This window comes from Schistocerca serialis, chromosome 5 (assembly GCF_023864345.2).
Source record: "Schistocerca serialis cubense isolate TAMUIC-IGC-003099 chromosome 5, iqSchSeri2.2, whole genome shotgun sequence".
Lineage (NCBI taxonomy): Eukaryota > Metazoa > Arthropoda > Insecta > Orthoptera > Acrididae > Schistocerca > Schistocerca serialis.
The window spans coordinates 144488318-144508601 of record NC_064642.1 but is presented as its reverse complement, the minus strand read 5'-3'; the positions used below and the strand labels follow the sequence as shown (position 1 = coordinate 144508601).

General features: G+C 45.8%; 1 protein-coding gene across 1 annotated transcript in view; it reads right to left on the bottom strand.

Moving 5' to 3' along the window:
• The window catches only part of LOC126481809 (protein amnionless), a 131339-nt gene that overhangs the window by 30494 nt on the left and 80561 nt on the right, over nucleotides 1-20284 (bottom strand). The window contains exon 5 of the mRNA XM_050105764.1: nucleotides 11211-11429. Coding sequence (XP_049961721.1) covers nucleotides 11211-11429 — 219 coding nt within the window. The remainder of the gene's footprint in view (nucleotides 1-11210; nucleotides 11430-20284) is intronic.

Here is a 20284-nt window from a genome sequence, read left to right as displayed (position 1 = left end):
ATGGAGGTAGCACATGCGGGCTATTGCTATTGATTGCCCGAGGCGAATTGGCGATAAGCTTGTGTACACCGCGTTTTCCTGCTGTTAGTAGAGGAGAAACGACGCTCGTTCCGCCTATGCTGTTTGTTTGGCCGGTCACAGCAGCGTCTGGTGACGCGACTGGCCTTCGATCACACACGGCCTGTCATTTTGGAAGACCAGCAACCAGGATGTCGGCAGCCTGTAGTATCCTCTCTGTCGATGTTGTTAAGCTGCTTAAAGATTTCTATTGTCTCTCTTAATTAGCACGAGCGCAACCAGTGCCATCATGCAGGTGCCGGCCGGGATGGCCGAGCGGTTCTAGGCGCTACAGTCTGGAGCCGCGCGACCGCTACGGTCGCAGGTTCGAATCCTGCCACGGTCATGGATGAGTGTGATGTTCTTAGGTTAGTTAGGTTTAAGTAGTTCTACGTTCTAGGGGACTGATGACCTCAGAAGTTAAGTCCCATAGTGCTCAGAGCCCGTCATGCAGGTACCCTTCCCTTCTACTCCTCCTTCCTGAAAACTAGTAGGTTGTCCACAATCGTGGCAGCGCTCTGGTAATGCCACTACGACGTGCTGCCTAACGATTTCTGTTGCCTCTCTTAATCTCCACGTGCACAACCACTGCTATCTAGCAAGTACAAGTCCTCGTACTCATCCTCTCTGAAAATGAATAGGCTGCCAACAACCGTGACAGTGCTCTAGTACCGCTCTTTTCCGTTCCCTGACGATTACAATTGCCTCTCCTAAACTCCATGAACACAACCTCTGCTGTCTACCAAGTACAGGTTCTTTGTACCCATAATCTCTGAAAATTAACAAGCTGTCCACAACAGCAGCAGTGCTCCGCACAACCACTGCTGTCTAGGAAGTACAGGACTTCTGTACTCATCCTCTGTTAACAGGCTGCCCACAATCGTTGCAGCGCTCTGCTAATGACGCTCTTTCCCGATCACTAACAATTTCAATTGCCTCTCCTAATTTACACGTGCCCAACTATTGCTAACTAGCAAGTACAGGTACTCTGTACTCATCCTCTCTGAAAATTAATGGGCTGCCCACAATCGTGGCATATCTGTGGTATTGCCACTATGTTGTGCTGCCTAACGATTTCAATTGCCTATTTAATTTGTGCGTGCACAGCCACAGCTAACTACTAGTACAGGTACTCTGTTCTCATCCTCTCTGGAATTAATAGGCTGCCCACACGCGTGACATTTCTCTGGTAATGCCGCTATGTAGTGCTGCATAACGATTTCAATTGCCTCTCTTAATTTGCCTGTCCAGAACCACTTCTAACCAACAAGTACAGATCCTGTCTTCACATCCTCTCTGAAAATTAATAGACTGCCCACAATCATGGCATTTCTCTTGTAATGCCGCTATGTAGTGTGCCTAACGATTTCAGTTGCCTTTCTTGATTTGCAGGTGCACAACCACTGCTGTCTAGCACATACAGATCCTGTCTACTCATCGTCTCTGAAAATTAATAGGCTACCCACAATCGCAGCAGTACTCCGGTAATGCCGTTCTATTGTGCTGCCCAAATCCAACATAGCGTTCATAGTCTTCTACGTGGCTGCTGACAGCCCTGCAACAGATCAGTAGCCTTCCTTATGTCCCCGCCCTCTTCCCAAACATCGGTCAGTGTTATTTTACGACTAATGAAATCTAGGAATTGTGTCGTCGGTGTTCTTACGACACAGATAGAAATACCGTGATGGAAACTGCATCACTGAACTGAAAATAAATTTTCGGACTGCATCGTAAAGCGATGGACAGTGCATGTTCCCGTAATACTGCTATCTAATTATGAGCCTGCTGTGGCTAGAACACTGGTTAGTGGTGCAACAAATCTTATCGAGTTCTAAAAGCGACTGGCTGCATATCGTACCCACATAAAATGCCAATTTAAAGTACTGCTGCAGTTCTAGATCTAGAATGAATATAATGAGCTATCTTGGGATACTGCATATTCCACCAGTGCTTCATATGCTGTAAATCACGTAGCAAAGCAATCAGTTAGAGAAACAGCAGCAGTTGCAAAAAAATTAAGCGTTATATAATAGCGTCCTTAAGGAAGATACCTCTACGTAAAGGAAAAATAGGTCTTGAAGTTTGTGCAGTAACTACCCGACCTACATGTTTCCCATAGTACCACCTGAAATGGAAGAAGGAATTAAGATAATGCTACTGTAAAATTCTGCACACTAGATTCGAGGCCATTCGAAGCACTCGAGGAAAGAGGAATGATAAGCTGTGTGCATACTGCAATAAATGTTGGCGTGCCTTCTCGATCTATGAGTACAAAAGAAACTCCCCTCCCCCCATAGCACAACGGCGTATAGGACACTGGCTGACTAGTACCGTTGTACGGCGACACTTGTGCGATCAGTGCAGAGCAAAAATGGAAACACTGAACAGGTGCTGCCAACGCTGTGGATGAGAAGAAATTTTGGTCTTATGTCAAAGCGGTAGGTGGATCAAAACAAAATGTCCAGACACTCTGTGACCAAAATGGTACTGAAACAGAGGATGACAGACTAAAGGCCTAAATACTAAATGTCTTTTTCCAAAGCTGTTTCATAGAGGAAGACTGCACTGTAGTTCCTTCTGTAGATTGTCGCACAGATGACAAATTGGTAGATATCGAAATAGATGACAGAGGGATAGAAAAACAATTAAAATCGCTCAAAAGAGTAAAGGCCGCTGGACCTGATGGGATACCAGTTCGATTTTACACAGAGTATGCGAAGGAACTTGCCTCCCTTCTTGCAGCGGCCCCGTTTTCAAGAAGGGACGTCGAACAGATGTGCATGAGACCTATATCTTTAACGTCGATCAGTTTTAGAATTTTGGAACACGTATTATGTTCGAGTATAATGACTTTTCTGGAGACTAGGAATCTACTCTGTAGGAATCAACATGGGTTTCGAAAAACACGATCGTGTGAAACCCAGCTCGCGCTATTCGTCCACGAGACACGGGTTCCCAGGTAGATGCCGTGTTTCTTGACTTCCGTAAGGCGTTTGATACAGTTCCCCACAGTCGTTTAATGAACAACGTGATGTACATAAATGACCTTGTGGATGACATCGGAAGTTCACTGAGGCTTTTTGCGGATGATGCTGTGGTATGTCGAGAGGTTGTAACAATGGAAAATTGTACTGAAATGCAGGAGGATCTGCAACGAATTGACGCATGGTGCAGGGAATGGCAACTGAATCTCAATGTAGACAAGTGTAATGTGCTGCGAATACATAGAAAGAAAGATCCTTTATCATTTAGCTACAATATAGCAGGTCAGCAACTGGAAGAAGTTAATTCCATAAATTATCTGGGAGTAGGCATTAGGAGTGATTTAAAATGGAATGATCATATAAAATTAATCGTCGATAAAGCAGATGCCAAACTGAGATTCATTGGAAGAATCCTACGGAAATGCAGTCCGAAAACAAAGGAAGTAGGTTACAGTACACTTGTTCGCCCACTGCTTGAATACTGCTCACCGGTGTGGGATCCATACCAGATAGGGTTGGTAGAAGAGATAGAGAAGATCCAACGGAGGGCAGCGCGCTTCGTTACCGGATCATTTAGTAATCGCGAAAGCGTTACGGAGATGGTAGATAAACTCCAGTCGAAGACTCTGCAAGAGAGATGCTCAGCAGCTCGGTACGGGCTTTTGTTGAAGTTTTGAGAACATACCTTCACCGAGGAGTCAAGCAGTATATTGCTCCCTCCTACGTATATCTCGCGAACAGACCATGAGGATAAAATCAGAGAGGCACACCGACGTTCTTTCTTTCCACGAACAATATGAGACTGCAATAGAAGCGAGAACCTATAGAGGTACTCAAGGTACCCTCCGCCACACACCGTCAGATGGCTTGCGGAGTATGGATGTAGTTGTAGATGTAGACGACACTCAGAGGGGACTTCTCTTGCTGACTAATGATGCTTATTTGTTACAAGTCCGTTTAAAAAAGGAATTTATTACACCACTGTTTACACCCAAAATGGAGCAGACACGTATAAAAAGTAAGGTGACAACTTATAATAGCCTAGCCGTTGTAAGTCAAGTCCAGGGATACAGTACGTGACTGTCACAAGGAAAAGTCAGATCAATCCAGTACAGCAAACCATGCAGGTCTAGGCAGGAAATAAGGTGATTCTCCCGGTTCTGTACATACGAAAGATTTACGGGCAGAGAGGCTGCTTGTTGGTGACTTAAAAGCTGGGCCGCTGGCCACAGGATCTGACAACGTCACACGACGCCATGGGCGTGACTGCCTATGTGTCGCTGTCTGTAGGGTGCAGAGTTCTGTAGGGTGAGAGTACAGGTGGCCTGCCTGACTCTATCGGATTTGAAATAGCCAGCATAGGCTGACCAAGCAAAGCGTGTCCTATAAAGATTACAGGGTATTTTTGAACCACATTAAGTGCAGGATCTCATCGTTCCATCCATCTGTATATTCCTTCTCTGGAGAGTATATACTCAGATGACAAAAGTCGTGGAGTCACAATTTGCACATATACAGAGGGCGGTAGTGTCGCGTACACAACGTATAAAAGGGCAGTGCATTGACAGAGCTGTCACTGGTACTCAGCTGATTCATATGAAAAGGTTTTTGATCTGATTGAGGCCGAAAGGCGAGAGTTAACAGACTTTGAATGCGGAATACTAGTTAGAGCTAGACCCATGGGACATTCCATTTCGGAAATCGTTAAGGAATTCAACATTCCGAGATCTACGTCAAGAGTGTGCCTAGAATACCAAATCTCACGCATTACCTCTCACCACAGATAACGCAGTGGCTGACGACCTTCACTTAACGACCAAGAGCAGCGGTGTTTGCCTGGAGTTGTCAGCTTTAACAGACAAGCAACACCGTGTGAAATTACCGCAGAAATCTATGTGATACTTACGACGAATTTATCCGTTAAAAAAGTGCGGCGAAATTTGTGTTTAATGGGCTACGACAGCAGACGACGGATGCGAGTGCCTTTGCTAACAGCACGATATAACCTACAGCGCCGCTCCTCGGCTCGTGACCATATCGAGTGGCCCCTGGACGACTGGAAAACCATCGTCTGTCAGATGTGTCCCGATTTCAATTGGTAGGGTTCGAGTGTGGCACGTACCCCGCGAAGCTATATACCCAATTTGTCAACAAGGCACAGTGCAAGCTGGTGGTGGCTCCATAAATGGTGTGGGCGTGCCTACATGAATTGGACTGGGTCATTGACTGGAAATGGTTATGATCGGATACTTGGAGATCCTTTGTAGCCGTTCATAGTCTTCATGTTCTCAAACAAAAATGGAACTTTTATGGATGACTGTGCGCCACGTCACTAGGCCACAAGTGTCCGCAATTGGTTGAAGTACATTCTGGACAGTTCGAGCAAATGGATTGGCCATCGATATAGACCAACATGAATCCCATCAAACATTCATGGGACATAATCGAGAGGTCATTTCGCGCACAAAATCCTGCACCGGCAACACGTTCGCAATCATGGACAGTTACGGAGGCAGCGTGGCTCAATATTTCTGCAGGTCACTTCCAGCGACTTGTTGAGTCCATGCCACGTCGAATTCTGCGCTACGCCGGGCAGAAAGAGGTCCGACATGATATTAGGTGGTGTTCAATGACTTTTGTCACCTCGATGTATACAGGCTGTTTTTACGACGTGTCCAGTAACGACGTCACAAGAAAGTACAAATAATTTACAGACAATACTGCCCTATGGTTTAGTCAATAAATCACGTCAAAGATTTGTTTGTTAACAAGCGCAGTCTATGGAAGTCGCCTGTGGCCTGAACGTGCAGCCATGAGCGGACGACAAAACAAGCAGCCGCTTCGAAGACTTCTTGGTTAGTGTTTACAATAGGTGGCAGACAGGTACAAGCAAAGCTGCGCCACAATCGCATAGAAGCTCTGCTGGCCAAGCCCGGGAGAGTACACTTTCCAAACCTATGACTGGCTTTTTCTCGATGCAGTCCCGGAACTTGCGACCAACATGCTTCGTTTGGACGAAGCAACTCCACGAAATCTCAACAATGCAAACATTATATGTATGAATGAATTATTGTAATGTTCTTCTGACTTGTCATTTATGAGCTACGGAAAAGTAGCCATAGCCCTATAAATATTGATTTACCTGAAACAAATGGCTCTAAGCACTATGGAACTTAACATCTGAGGTCATCAGTCCCCTAGACTTAGAACTACTTAATCCTAACTAGCCTAAGGACATCACACACATCCATGCCCGAGGCAGGATTCGAACCTGCGACCGTAGCAGCAGCGCGACTCCGGACTGAAACGCCTAGAACCGCTCGGCCACCGCGGCCGGTGATTTTGTGAAAAAGTTTTCATAACTTTTCGGTACCTTTAAGATTTGTCTGTACATCGTTTGACATTCTGTAACATTGTAAAATCATCCTCTACAGTTTAGTTCCATAAACTGCAGGTTTTCTGAATCTTTTAGATCATTCTTGGTGGGTGGAGACAACATGGGACCCCAGGGGTGTCGGCGGCAGGCTCGGTGGACGAGATATGGCAGCGGTGGATGTTGGACTACCAGATGATTATGAGCCTGTATAGCGAAACCTTGTGCGCAGGTAAAAAGTTTTCACCGAAGTGTGCAGTAGCATAGAAACAATACAAGAACAATGGTACTTCTCTCTTGGCTGGTGAGGTGGCAGAAATACAACGAAAGTAGCAGAAGTGTTACGTGTATAACATTGGAAGAATATGTTTCTGTTCACATTTTATTACTTGGTCATCTGTGCTAGCTCTTAAAGTGCGTAAAAGGACTTAAGAAAACCTGAGTAAGGGTTTCCCACGGTCGGACAGAAGGCGTCTAAAGTATGTCGCAGCCGTAAATATAGGGGAGCTGACGGTACAAAGTCAGTCGACTGGTTTGACAACTTGTAACTATACTTTATAAGAAAGCTGCCTGGTAAGCAACCCCCATTAGGCTATAAAGGGAACATCCGCACATGATGTTGCCCCAGACCACGACAGACTCACCTCCCCGCTGAACCTTTAGTCCTGCTTGTCTCTTATATACGATGATGCCTTCATTACACAATCATCATCAAGCGTCAGAAAAATGTTGCACTCAACGGTGAAGTGGACCCGGTACCACTGATCACATTCCATTCTGGTTTTTCTTCAACTCAAAATTTATCTGCAGCGTAGTACTAAACGGTACCGTTGCTCGTAGTGGACGCCTAGACGCCAAACTGCAGGTCTGGCGGCGTTTAGTTACTGTCTGAGTAACAGCTCTCCCAGCTGACCCTAAAAAGGAAACGTGCATCCTCTTCAGGGTACCTACGAGCCATGATTTGTAGGCATAGAAAATCAGCTGATGTTGACCGCGGATTATCGCTAAGAGGAAGCTCTTCAATGTTTCGGTGTCTCAAGGTAGCGGTCGAAATTTTGGTGACGTCGCTGAGGTGTACGTCGCTTTGGCGGTCATCTTACCGCGCTGGCAGCCCTTCTTGCCGTTAAGTGAGAGTGCACCAAAGTCTAAGCTTGTAATGACCGTTCGGGTATGTTGGCAGAATAGAGAACATATGCAAACAGCATTGCCCAACTCACAAATGGAGACACAGCGTCGGCTATCTATCTATACCATGCGATCAAAAGTATCCGGAAACCTGGCTGAAAATGACTTACAAATTCGTGGCGCCCTCCATCGGTAATGCTGGAATTAAGTGTGGTGTTGGCCCACCTTGATGACAGCTTCCACTCTCGTAGGCATATGTTCAATCTGGTGTGGAAGGTTTATTGGGGAATGGCACCCTATTCTTCACGGAGTGTTGCACTAAGGAGAGGTATCGATGTCAGTCGGTGAGGCCTGGCACGAAGTCGGCGTTCCAAAACATCCCAAGGATGTTCTATTGGATTCAGGTCAGGACTCTGTGCAGCCAGTCCATTACAGGGATATTATTGTCGTCTAATCACTCCGCCACAGGCCGTGCATTATGAACAGGTGCTCGATCGTGTTGAAAGATGCAACAGCGTCCGCAGCTCGTGGTCGTGCGGTAGCGTTCTCGCTTCCCGCGCCCGGGTTCCCGGGATCGATTCCCGGCGGGGTTAGGGATTTTCTCTGCCTCGTGATGACTGGGTGTTGTGTTATGTCCTTAGGTTAGTTAGGTTTAAGTAGTTCTAAGTTCTAGGGGACTGATGACCTCAGCTGGGACTGATGACCTCAGCTGTTAAGTCCCATAGTGCTCAGAGCCATTTGAACCAAAGATGCAATAGCCATCCTCGAATTGCTCTTCATCAGTGGGAAGCAAGAAGGTGATTAAAACATGAATTTAGGCCTGTGCTGTGATAGTGCCACGCAAAACAACAAGGGGTCGAACCCCCTCCATGAAAAACAAGACAGCACCATAACACCACCACCTCCGAATTTTACTGCTGGGACTACACAGTGGCACTACACTACTTGCAGTGGATCCTGTGTGATGATCCTGTGTGATGATCTGGATGGATGTCTGCCTATTACACATTATGACCCTCTTCAACTGTCGGCGGTCTCTGTCAGTCAACAGATGAGGTCGGCCTGTATGTTTTTGTACGTGTCCCTTCACGTTTCTACTTCACTATCACATCGAAAACAGTGGACCTAGGGATGTTTAGGAGTGTGGATAGCTCGCGTACAGACGTATGACACAAGCGACACCCAGTCACCTGACAACGTTGGAAGTCCATGAGATCCGCGGAGCTCCCCATTCTGCTCTCTCACGATGTCTAATCACTACTGAAGTCGCTGATATGTAGTACGTGGCAGTTGATGGCAGCACAATATGAAAAACGTACGTTTTTGGTGGTGTCCGGATACTTTTGCTCAAATAGTGTATATGTATTGTATAAAAGGCAATGTCTGACTGACTTATCACTGCCCAGTCAAAACCACCAAGGATAGAAACTTGAAATTTGCAGCGGATGTGGATCTTACACTGTAAGCATAGTTTAAGAAGGGATTATTACAAATTCCACTCCCAAGGGGGTGAAGTTCGAAGTCAAAACTACGAAAATTGGTATCTGGTTCCTCAGTTAGAAATTAAAAAATGTGTGTTTCAGGATCTTTGGAAATTCAGCCATTAAGGAGTACAATAGTGAAGGCTTTTTTAAAAATAATTCGTTATTAAAGAATAACTAAGGCATTTTTACGGCTACATCTATGAAAATTGGTATATGACTTCTCGTTCAGAAATATAAAATACTTGTTTCAGTGGTTTTGGAAATTCAGCTCCATTTGCGAGTGGAATAGAGGATGAAATGCTTTGTGAAAATATTTCATTATGAAAGCATTTTCAACGCTAAATCTATGAAAATTTGCTATCCCTATCAGGAAAATATACACGTTTGACTGTTTTTTGTAAATTCAACCCATGAGAGTGTGAAATAGGAAATGAAAATTTTTAAGAAAATACTTCCTAAAATTTAAAAAAAAACGCTAAATCTATGAAAACTGGTATTTCATTTCTCAGTTAAATATACAGAAATTTGTGTTAGGGGGTGAAAGTTTCTATGGAAATACACTATCGGCCATTCAAATTGCTACACCACGAAGATGACGTGCTACAGACGCGAAATTTAACCGACAGGAAGAAGATGCTGTGATATGCAGATGATTAGCTTTTCAGAGCATTCACACAAGGTTGGCGCTGGTGAAACGTTGTGGTGATGCCTCGTGTAAGGCGGCGTACCGCCACGTTTCCGACTTTGATAAAAGTCGGATTGTAGCCTATCGCGATTGCGCATTATCCTATCGCGACATTGCTGCTCGCGTTGGTCGAGATCCAATGACGGTTAGCTGAATATGGAATCGGTGGGTTCAGGAGGGTAATACGGAACGCCGTGCTGGATCCCAACGGCCTCGTATCAGTCGAAATGACAGGCATCTTATCCGCATGGCTGTAACGGATCGTGCAGCCACGTCTCGATCCCTGAGTCAACACATGGGGACATTTCCAAGACAACAACCATCTGCACGAACAGTTCGACAACGTTTGCAGCAGCATGGGCTATCAGCTCGGAGACCATGGCTGCGATTACCCTTGACGCTGCATCACAGACAGTAGCGCCTGCGATGGTGTACTCAACGACGAACCTGGGTGCACGAATGGCAAAACGTCATTATTTCGGACGAATCCAGGTTCTGTTTACAGCACCGTGATGGTCGCATCCGTGTTTGGCGACATCGCGGTGAACAAACATTGGAAGCGTGTATTCGTCATCGCCATACTGACGTATCACCCGGCGTGATGGTATGGGGTGCCATTGGTTAAACGTCTCGGTCACCTCTTGTTCGCATTGACGGCAGATGTAGCTCTACCCTTCATTCGATCCCAGCGAAACCCTACATTTTTGCAGGATAATGCACGACCGCATGTTGCAGGTCCTGTAGAGGCCTTTCTGGATACAGAAAATGTTTGACAGCTGTCCTGGCCAGCACATTCTCCAGATCTCTCACCAATTGAAAACGTCTGGTCAATGGTGGCCGATCAACTGGCTCGTCACAATACGCCAGTCACTACTCTTGATGAACTGTGGTATCATGTTGAAGCTGCATGGGCAGCTGTACCTGTACACGCCATCCAAGCTCTGTTTGACTCAATGCCTAGGCGTATCAAGGCCGTTATTACGGCCAGAGGTGGTTGTTCTGGGTACTGATTTCTCAGGATCTATGCACCCAAATTGCGTAATAATTTAATCATATGTCAGAACTAGTATAATATATTTGTCCAATGAATACCCGTTTATCATCTGCATCTCTTCTTGGTGTATCAATTTTAATGGCCAGTAATGTATCACCACAAAAACGCAAAAGTTATGATTAACAAAAACCTTGTGGCTCCAGCTACCAGAATCGCCGTTTGGACAGAATTACATTTGGAAAAGACTACACTTTTATGGCCTTAATTAGAGTGAAGGTGTAGCAATTTGTGAACAACACAAAAAATCGATTAGAGCAACACAAAAATATCTGTGCAGAGCATGCGAAGCAGCGGGCGTTAAGCTGGTTGGTTTACAGTGAGAATGCAAGTTTACTTCTATCTCTGATACGAAGTTGGCCGTACGTAACGAATTCCTGTAATTCCTGGGGAAGAGGCTTCCGGCCAAAAACAACAGGAAGCGTGGCGAGCAGTTAGTTTGTACGGGCACCTGCGAGCAGGGCGTCGGCCAGGTCCTCGGCGGCGTCGGCGCTGGCGCCGGAGAACCCCTGAGCGTCGGCCAGCACGACCTGCACCAGCAGGCTGTGGGCGTCCACGTCCACGTTGGACGCCCAGGGCACCACGCCCTCCGGCAGCAAGCGCGGCAGCGTGCGCCGCAGCCGCTGCAGCCAGAACGTGCCGATGTCCACGTCCAGCAGCAGGTATGCCCCTGCAAACACAGTCGAACTCACAATATGCCTGGAATTCTCTACTGCCAGGGGGAATACTAACACGAAAATCCACCTATACTGAGGTGACAAGAGTCGTAGGGTAGCGACAAGCTCATATACACATGGCGGTAGTATCGCGTACACAAGGTATAAAAGGGCAAAAAATGGTTCAAATGGCTCTGACCACTATGGGACTTCTGAGGTCATCAGTACCCTAGACTTAGAACTATTTAAACCTAACTAACCTACAGACATCACACACGTCCATGTCCGAGGCAGGATTCGAACCTGCGACCGTAGCGGTCGAGCGGTTCCTGACAGTAGAGCCTAGAACCGCTCGGCCACAGCGGACGGCATAAAAGGCCAATGCATTGGTGCAGCTGCCATTTTTACGAGGGTCACTCCAAAAGAAATGGACACTATTTTTTTTAGATCCATCTTTTATTCTACATGTTTGAAAGTTTTACAGTGTGTAGATACATCCTTTAAGAACAATATTTTCATTTCTCCACATAATTTCCATCCCTCTCAACTGCCTTACGCCATCTTAGAACCAGCGTCTGTGTGCTCGCACACTAAAATTCTGGACCAACCTGTTGGAGCCACTGTTTGGCAGTGTACACAAGGGAGTCATCATCTTCAAACCTTGTTCCACGAAGAAAGTCTTTCAGTTTCCCAGAGATATGATAGTCACATGGAGCCAGGTCAGGACTGTAAGGCGGGTGTTTCAGTGTTGTCCATCTGAGTTTTGTGATCGCTTCCATGGTTTTTTGACTGACATGTGGCTGTGCATTGTCGTGCAACAGCAAAACATCCTGCTTTTGCCGATGTGGTCGAACACGACTAAATCGAGATTGAAGTTTCTTCAGTGTCGTCACATATGCATCAGAATTTATGGTGGTTCCACATGGCATGATGTCCACAAGCAAGAGTCCTTCCGAATCGAAAAACACTGTAGCCATAATTTTTCCAGCAGAAGTTGTGGCTTTGAATTTTTTGTTATTGGATGAATTTGTAGGATGCCACTCCATTGACTGCCTCGCCATCTGTGGTGGAAAATGATGGAGCCATGTTTAATCACCTGTCACAATTCTTCCAAGAAATTCATCTCCACCATTCTCGTACTGTTCCAAATGTTCGCTGCGTAGCATTTTTCTTTTTTATTTGTGAGCCACTGTCAGCATCCTAGGAACCCACCTGGCACAAACCTTTTTTAACGCCAACACTTTCAGTATGCTGCAAACACTTCCTTCCCCAATCCCAGCGTTGGGTGACAATTCGTTCACTGTGATGCGTCTGTCAGCAGTCACCAATTCGTTAACCCTCTGCACATTGTCTGGAATGTGTGCAGTACGAGACCTGCCGTTGCCAGGAAAATCCCTAATATTGCCGTGCCCGCTTTCATCACGTAACCTGCTTGCCCACCGACTAACTGTACTGCGATCGACAGCAGCATCTCCACACACCTTTTTCAAACTCTTGTGGGTGTTTCCCACTGTCTCGTTTTCACAGCACAGGAATTCTATGACGGCACGTTGCTTCTGACGATCGTAAAGTGTAGCAGCCATCTTGAATACATGCTGTGACGGCGCCACTCACGGGAACAGGTTGAACTAAGTTTGAAAACAAGCGGGAAGGATTTATCTATACACTGTAAAACTTTCACACACGCAGAATGAAAACTGTATTTTTACAAAAATTGTGTGCATTTCTTTTGGAGTGACCCTCGAACTCACGAGATTCACGTGAAAAGGTTTCAGACGTGATTAAGGCCGCACAACAGGAATTAAAAGACAATGCATGCAGAGCAACACTTTGAGCTAGACGCATAGGACATTCCATTTTGAAAATCGTCAGGGAATTCAGTATTCCGCGATCCACAGTGCCAACAGTGTGCCGAGAATACCATACTTCAGGCTTTACCTCTCACCGCAGACAATGCAGTGACCGAAGGCTTTCACTTAACAGCCGAGAGCAGCGGTTTTTGCCTAGAGCTGTCAGTCACAACAAACACGCAACACTGCATGAAATAACCGTAGAAATCAATGTGGGACGTACGATGAACGTATCTGTTAGACAGTCTATCGCTTTCTTGGACGACAAGAGACAGCTGTGTTGGGTTGCACGACTCATATGTCTCTTCCAGTCGACTCATACTTTGTGCCTGCAGCCGATCCTCTTCTTTGGGTCATCAGCTACGTCACTCTCACCGTTTAGTTCTTCTCTGAAGACTGTATCAGGTTAAAGGGAATAATATTAACAAACTCTCTATTTTTGAAATAAATCATGTACTCGTAGAATCTTTTCAGTTCAACAACAATATATTTTCAACTCTCATCCCCAAAGTAACAATTATTCTGTACAAGCCCCAGCAAGACAACTGATTCCAAGATAAATGTCAGAATCGACAAAACACCCATACAATTACATATGTGCTGCCTCATGCCAAGACATGAAGTAAGAGTCTCAATAGAATATACTCTTCATCCGTCTCTGTAACAATCGACATGACACCACAAACCACGGAACATTATAAAAACACTCCTTGACTTTTTTTATATAAATTCCAAGGCGCTGCTGGTAACGACTTGTCGAGGCCGCTCGTCTGAGGCAGCTCCTGGCTTCTCGTGACAGCTGTCCCTCCTGCACACACAGATAAGTGTGGCGCAGTAAATAGGCTCGCTCACCCTCGTCATTAAAATATCGGGTGTTCGAGACGGCGGAGAGCCAAGTGTTTCTAGAATTTACCCCAAAATTCTCGAAGCACTGCAACAGTGCGGCGAAACGCAGCGTTAATGGGCTACGGCAGCAGACGACCGACGCGAGTGCCTTTGCTAATAGCACGACACCACCTGCACCACCTCTACCGAGCTCGTGGCCATATTGATTGGACCGTAGACGACTGGAAAGCAGTGGTATTGTCAGATGAGTCACGATTTCAGTTGGCAAGAGCTGATGGTTGTGTTCTAGAGTGGCGCACACCTCACGACACCATGGACCCAGGCTGCCAACAAGGCATCATGTAAGTTGGTGGTGGATCCATAATGCTGTGGGCCGTGCTTACATGAAATGGACTGGGTTCTCTGGTCCAACTCAACTCCTTGGAGACCATTTGCAGCCATTCATGGTCTTCATGATCCCAAACAACGATGGAATTTTTATGGATGACAATGCGCCGTGTCATCGGGTCACAATTGTTCACAATTGGTTTGAAGAACATTCTGTAGCGAATGATTTGGCCTCCAGATCGCACGACGTAAATCCCACCGAACACTGACGGGACAGAATCGAGAGATCTGTTCGTGCACAACTTCCTGCATCAGCAACACTTCCGCTATTATGGACGGCTATGAAGGCAATGGCAAGCTTTTGACAATGTTGACTGGAATACTCTCTTTCAAATTCTAAAGGTGGCAGGGGTAAAATACAGGGAGCGAAAGGCTATTTACTATTTGTACAGAAACCAGATGGCAGTTATAAGAGTCGAGGGACATGAAACGGAAGCAGTGGTTGGGAAGGGAGTAAGACAGAGTTGTAGCCTCTCCCCGATGTTGTTCAACCTGTATATTGAGCAAGCAGTAAAGGAAACAAAAGAAAAATTCGGAGTAGGTATTAAAATTCATGGAGAAGAAATAAAAACTTTGAGGTTCGCCGATGACATTGTAATTCTGTCAGAGACAGCAAAGGACTTGGAAGAGCAGTTGAACGGAATGGACAGTGTCTTGAAAGGAGGATATAAGATGAACATCAACAAAAGCAAAACAAGGATAATGGAATGTAGTCGAATTAAGTCGGGTGATGCTGAGGGAATTAGATTAGGAAATGAGGCACTAAAAGTAGTAAAGGAGTTTTGCTATTTAGGGAGCAAAATAACTGATGATGGTCGAAGTAGAGAGGATATAAAATGTAGGCTGGCAATGGCAAGGAAAGCGTTTCTGAAGAAGAGATATTTGTTAACATCGAGTATAGATTTAAGTGTCAGGAAGTCATTTCTGAAAGTATTCGTATGGAGTGTAGCCATGTATGGAAGTGAAACATGGACGATAAATAGTTTGGACAAGAAGAGAATAGAAGCTTTCGAAATGTGGTGCTACAGAAGAATGCTGAAGATTAGATGGGTAGATCACATAACTAATGAGGAGGTATTGAATAGGACTGGGGAGAAGAGAAGTTTGTGGCACAACTTGACTAGAAGAAGGGATCGGTTGGTAGGACATGTTCTGAGGCATCAAGGGATCACCAATTTAGTATTGGAGGGCAGCGTGGAGGGTAAAAATCGTAGAGGGAGACCAAGAGATGAATACACTAAGCAGATTGAGAAGGATGTAGGTTGCAGTAGGTACTAGGAGATGAAAAAGCTTGCACAGGATAGAGTAGCATGGAGAGCTGCATCAAACCAGTCTCAGGACTGAAGACCACAACAACAACAACATGAAGGCAGCAAGGCTCAGTATTTGTGCAGGGGACTTCCATCGAGTTTCTGAATCCGTGCCACGTCGAGTTGCAGCACTACACTAGGCTAAAGGAGGGCCGAAACGACGTTAGGAGGTGATCCATGACTTTTGCCACCTCATTGTAATACGAGGTAAGCACATCTGGAAAAAAAGGAGTCACCCTAATATCGTCTAACGTCGCCTTTAACCTGATAAGGATCTCAGTTTCGTGGGGCAGAGAGTCGTCAAGTTCCTTAAAGTATGTCATGTCCTGCTGAAGCCATTCCATGATGATGTAGACCTACCAAACTGCGGGGACAGTAACTCCTACATTTCACCCCCTGTTCTAAAATCGTAGGATCGGGTGGCTTAGCGAGGCTGTCGAGGTACGATAGAATGCTTTAGTGTTTGTCATACTAAGAACCTATCTATCTAGGTCTGCGAACCTGGCTTTTGTAGTTTTGGAAGACGAGAGTATCCACAGCATGCTCATCATGAAAATATAAAGGAAATGGCCATCTCTGGTCACCGAGATTGTTGTAATAAACACCCTGGTTCATTTTCACGAGTGAGTGAGCCGAACTCATGCTACGAAAACCATTCCCAGTGCTTCACACAACCACCGACAGCCCGAAATACGACCTCAGCACACCCCAGGTTACGCGCCTCATTCGATTGTCGGTGCACTCGACGCCTTGCATCATATGAAAAGAAGCAAAAGTTATTACTTGTCAGACCACACTGCACTCCAAATTTTGTATTGTTTGGAACATTGACAAAAATGGTTCAAATGGCTCTGAGCACTATGGGACTTAACTTCTGAGGTCATCAGTCCCCTAGAACGTAGAACTACTTAAACCTAACTAACCTAAGGACATCACACACATCCATGCCCGAGGCAGGATTCGAACCTGCGACCGTAGCGGTCGCGCGGTTCCAGACTGTAGCGCCTAGAACCGTTCGGCCACATCGGCCGACCGGAACATTGACAGTGTGCAGCTTTATGTGTTGCTGTGAGACACTGCCTTTTGCGAAATGCCTGACTCCAAATGTCCACTGCACAAAGTTTCTTTCTATACTTTCGCTTGGAAATTGGTTGAGATTGGCTCTCACTAATAGTAGCAACTACTATCGGGCTTGAAACCCACAGACAAGGCGTGACACTCGTCTCTGTTCCATGTCAGTTAGGATCTTTATACCACCACCGTTGTTACGCCACGTTAGATGGTTGCGATAGCTACACTATTCCTTGTGTACATGTTGCACAATCTTCATCGACACACCAACAAAGTGGGCAGTTCCATTCACCGTGTCGTCGGGGGCAGCTCCAAGCACGATAGCTTCTGCCTGCCATTCTGTCATGTCTTCACACCGACCCTCATCGTCATGGTGACTCCATTCAACCAACTGGCATATACGCACACTTCAGTGCAATGACGTACGTATATGAAGGACGGTCACATGACTGTTATCTACCAGTTCTCGTCTACAGAGCTCCAAAACGACCAATGTGCTCTTTTCACGAGGAGACATCACTCCGTGATCGACGACGGAGCCAATCCCTTGGTGTAACCTTATTGTTGCACCAAGGGATTGGCACATTCGTCCTTTTGGAGCTCTGTAGACGAGAACTGGTAGATAACAGTCATGTGACCGTCCTTCATGTACGTATGTCATTGCACTGAAGTGTGCATATATGCCAGTTGGTTGTATGGAATCACCATGACGGATCACGGATGCTCAACTAGACATCTCTCTTGGCAGTGCTGACACACTCATCCACCAGTTGGGGTACTCAAAGGTGTGTGGCCGCTGGATTCCTCGCCACCTGACAGAAGACCATAAAGGGCAACAAAGAACCATTGGCGCGGAGCTGCTTGAGCGTTACGAGACTGATCGTGACAATTTTTTGTCGAACATCGTCAGAGGCGATGAAACATGGGTTCTTCACTTCAAACCGGAAACAGAACGACAATCCATGGAGTGGCGCCACACAACCTCTTCTCTGAAGAAAAAGTTCGGAGCCGCACCCTCAGCTGGTAAAGTCAAGGCAACGATCTTCTGGGACTCTGAAGGGCTTATTCTGTTCGACGCCCTCTCTCGTGGTGCAACGATGAACTCTGAAGTGTATTGTGCTGCATTGAGGACACTGAAGAAATTACTTTAGTATATTCGTCGCCACAAAAGTGTAAACGAACTCCTCCTTCACGACAACGCAAAGGCTCGTACAAGTCTGCGTACCTGGGAGGAACTCACAACATTTCATTGGACTGTTCTTCCTCGTGTATCCTACACTTTGCAGTCCACGGTGCCATGACGCTTCGTAAACCTGTAGCACCAACCAACTGTTAAGTTCCATTGAAGCGCTAGCTTACGAGCATGTATTTGAATGATTTTTGTATTAATTCCTATGCTATTTTGGCGGAGCCCTTGAGTCCATTTCAGTATGTCATCTTCTAGTTTTGGCCATTTTGCATTCAGTCCTCTATTTCCAAATTTATTTTTCCTTATTTTTTTCAGTTTTTCCTTTCTAGCCCGCCAATCGGGAATTCTTTTTTCTGTTGGTGGGCAGCAAATGCGTCTGAGCTGCTTTGTTTCCATATCCTTCTGCATATGCTATTACTTTCAATTTATACCAGCGACATACGAATACCTTTCATTTTTTTTCCATTGAGAATCCAGCTACTAACGAAAATATTGTACTGTTACCGATAACACAAATCACTTTCAATTCAAGTTCACTGGCACCGTAGACTGCAATGACGCATCGTAGGCTAGACAGTGTTCTAGGTTTGTGATGGCAGGGTGGAAGGAAGACAGTGTTAGCAAGCTTGTGAATTACCGCAACTCACGTTCGTCGCATCGGTGCACTGCTGCTGCCTCTTGAATCCAATGTTGTCAGATAGAGATATGTTTCCCGCAGCGTCGAATTTATGCCCATTCATAAGACTGGCGGGAATTTTAAATCAAACACTTGACATTTTTATATTAATTTCGAGTGCAAGACGCACGTGAAGTTTGGAGGCAATTTTTCGAAGAAAAAATTGCGTCTTATAGTTCGTAAAATACGAAACACAGCGGATTTCTCATCCAGAAACCACATTTCAGTCTTGTTTGTGAGAAGGTCGTGTTAAGCCTCCTATAAGAAGGAAAAACACTTGCCAGCACTTACTGACATTCGATAGTGGTAGAACCGACGCCTATTAAGACTGAGGTTTATGGAATTAGTGAGATCAGGAGGGCCTTGCTCAGCGCTACGCAGAACTTCATTCGCCCCACGCGACGTGCAGCTGACAGGACACACGCATGGTTTGATCAGCCATGCAAGATAGTAGAGCCGCGTTACGTATCTCGTGTCAGAAAATGCGCTTTACTGCAGAAAGACAAGTACCGACAGGGACAGTGCGACGACGTCCACGGATTCTCAGCTCAGTGACTCAGTTGCCACCTGCCTTTACTTGGCAGAGGAGAGCAGCGCTTCCAACGACGCCACTGTACATCGGGCACTTGGTTCTACGAGGATGAGTCAAATGAAAAACTTAAATATTTTTTAAATATTATTTATTCTGCAGAAGTGGTACAAAGCTGTATCACTTTTCAACATAATCTCCTCCACGCTCAGTGCAAGTCCTCCAGCGCTTACAAAGTGCATAACTTCCTTTAGAAAAAGTTCTTTTGGTAGTCCGCACAACCACTCATGCACGGTGTAGCGTACCTCTTCATCAGAACGGAACTTCTTTCCTCCCATTGCGTCTTTGAGTGGTTCAAACATATGGAAATCACTTGGGACAAGGTCTGGTGAGTATGGTGGATGAGGAAGACACTCAAAATGCAGGTCTGTGATTGTTGCAACTATTGTACGGGCAGTGCGGGGCCTTGCATTGTCATGTTGCAAAAGGACACTTGGTGACAGCAATCCACGTCGCTTTTATTTGATTGCAGGCCGCAGATGATTTTTAAGGAGATCTGTGTATGACGCACTGCTGACAATGGTCCCTCTAGGCATGTAATGCTCCAAAATGACGCCTTTTTCGTCCCAAAAGAGAGTCAGCAGAACCTTCCCTGCTGATGGTTCTGTTCGAAACTTCTTTGGTTTTATTGATGAGGAATGGCGCCATTCCTCGCTCGCTTCGTTTCCGGTTGGTGGAAGGGAACCCAGGTTTCGTCCCCAGTAACGGTTCTTGCAAGGAAGCCAGCACCTTCTCGTTCACAGCGCCAAAGAAGTTCTTCACAAGCATCAACACGTCGTTCTCTCATTTCATGAGTCAGCTGCCGTGGCACCAATCTTGCAGGCACTTTGTGAAACTGGAGCACATCATGCACAATGTGGTGTGCTGACCCATGACTAATCTGTAAACATGCTGCAATGTCATTCAGTGTCACTCGGCGGTTTTCCTTCACTATGGCTTCAACTGCTGCAA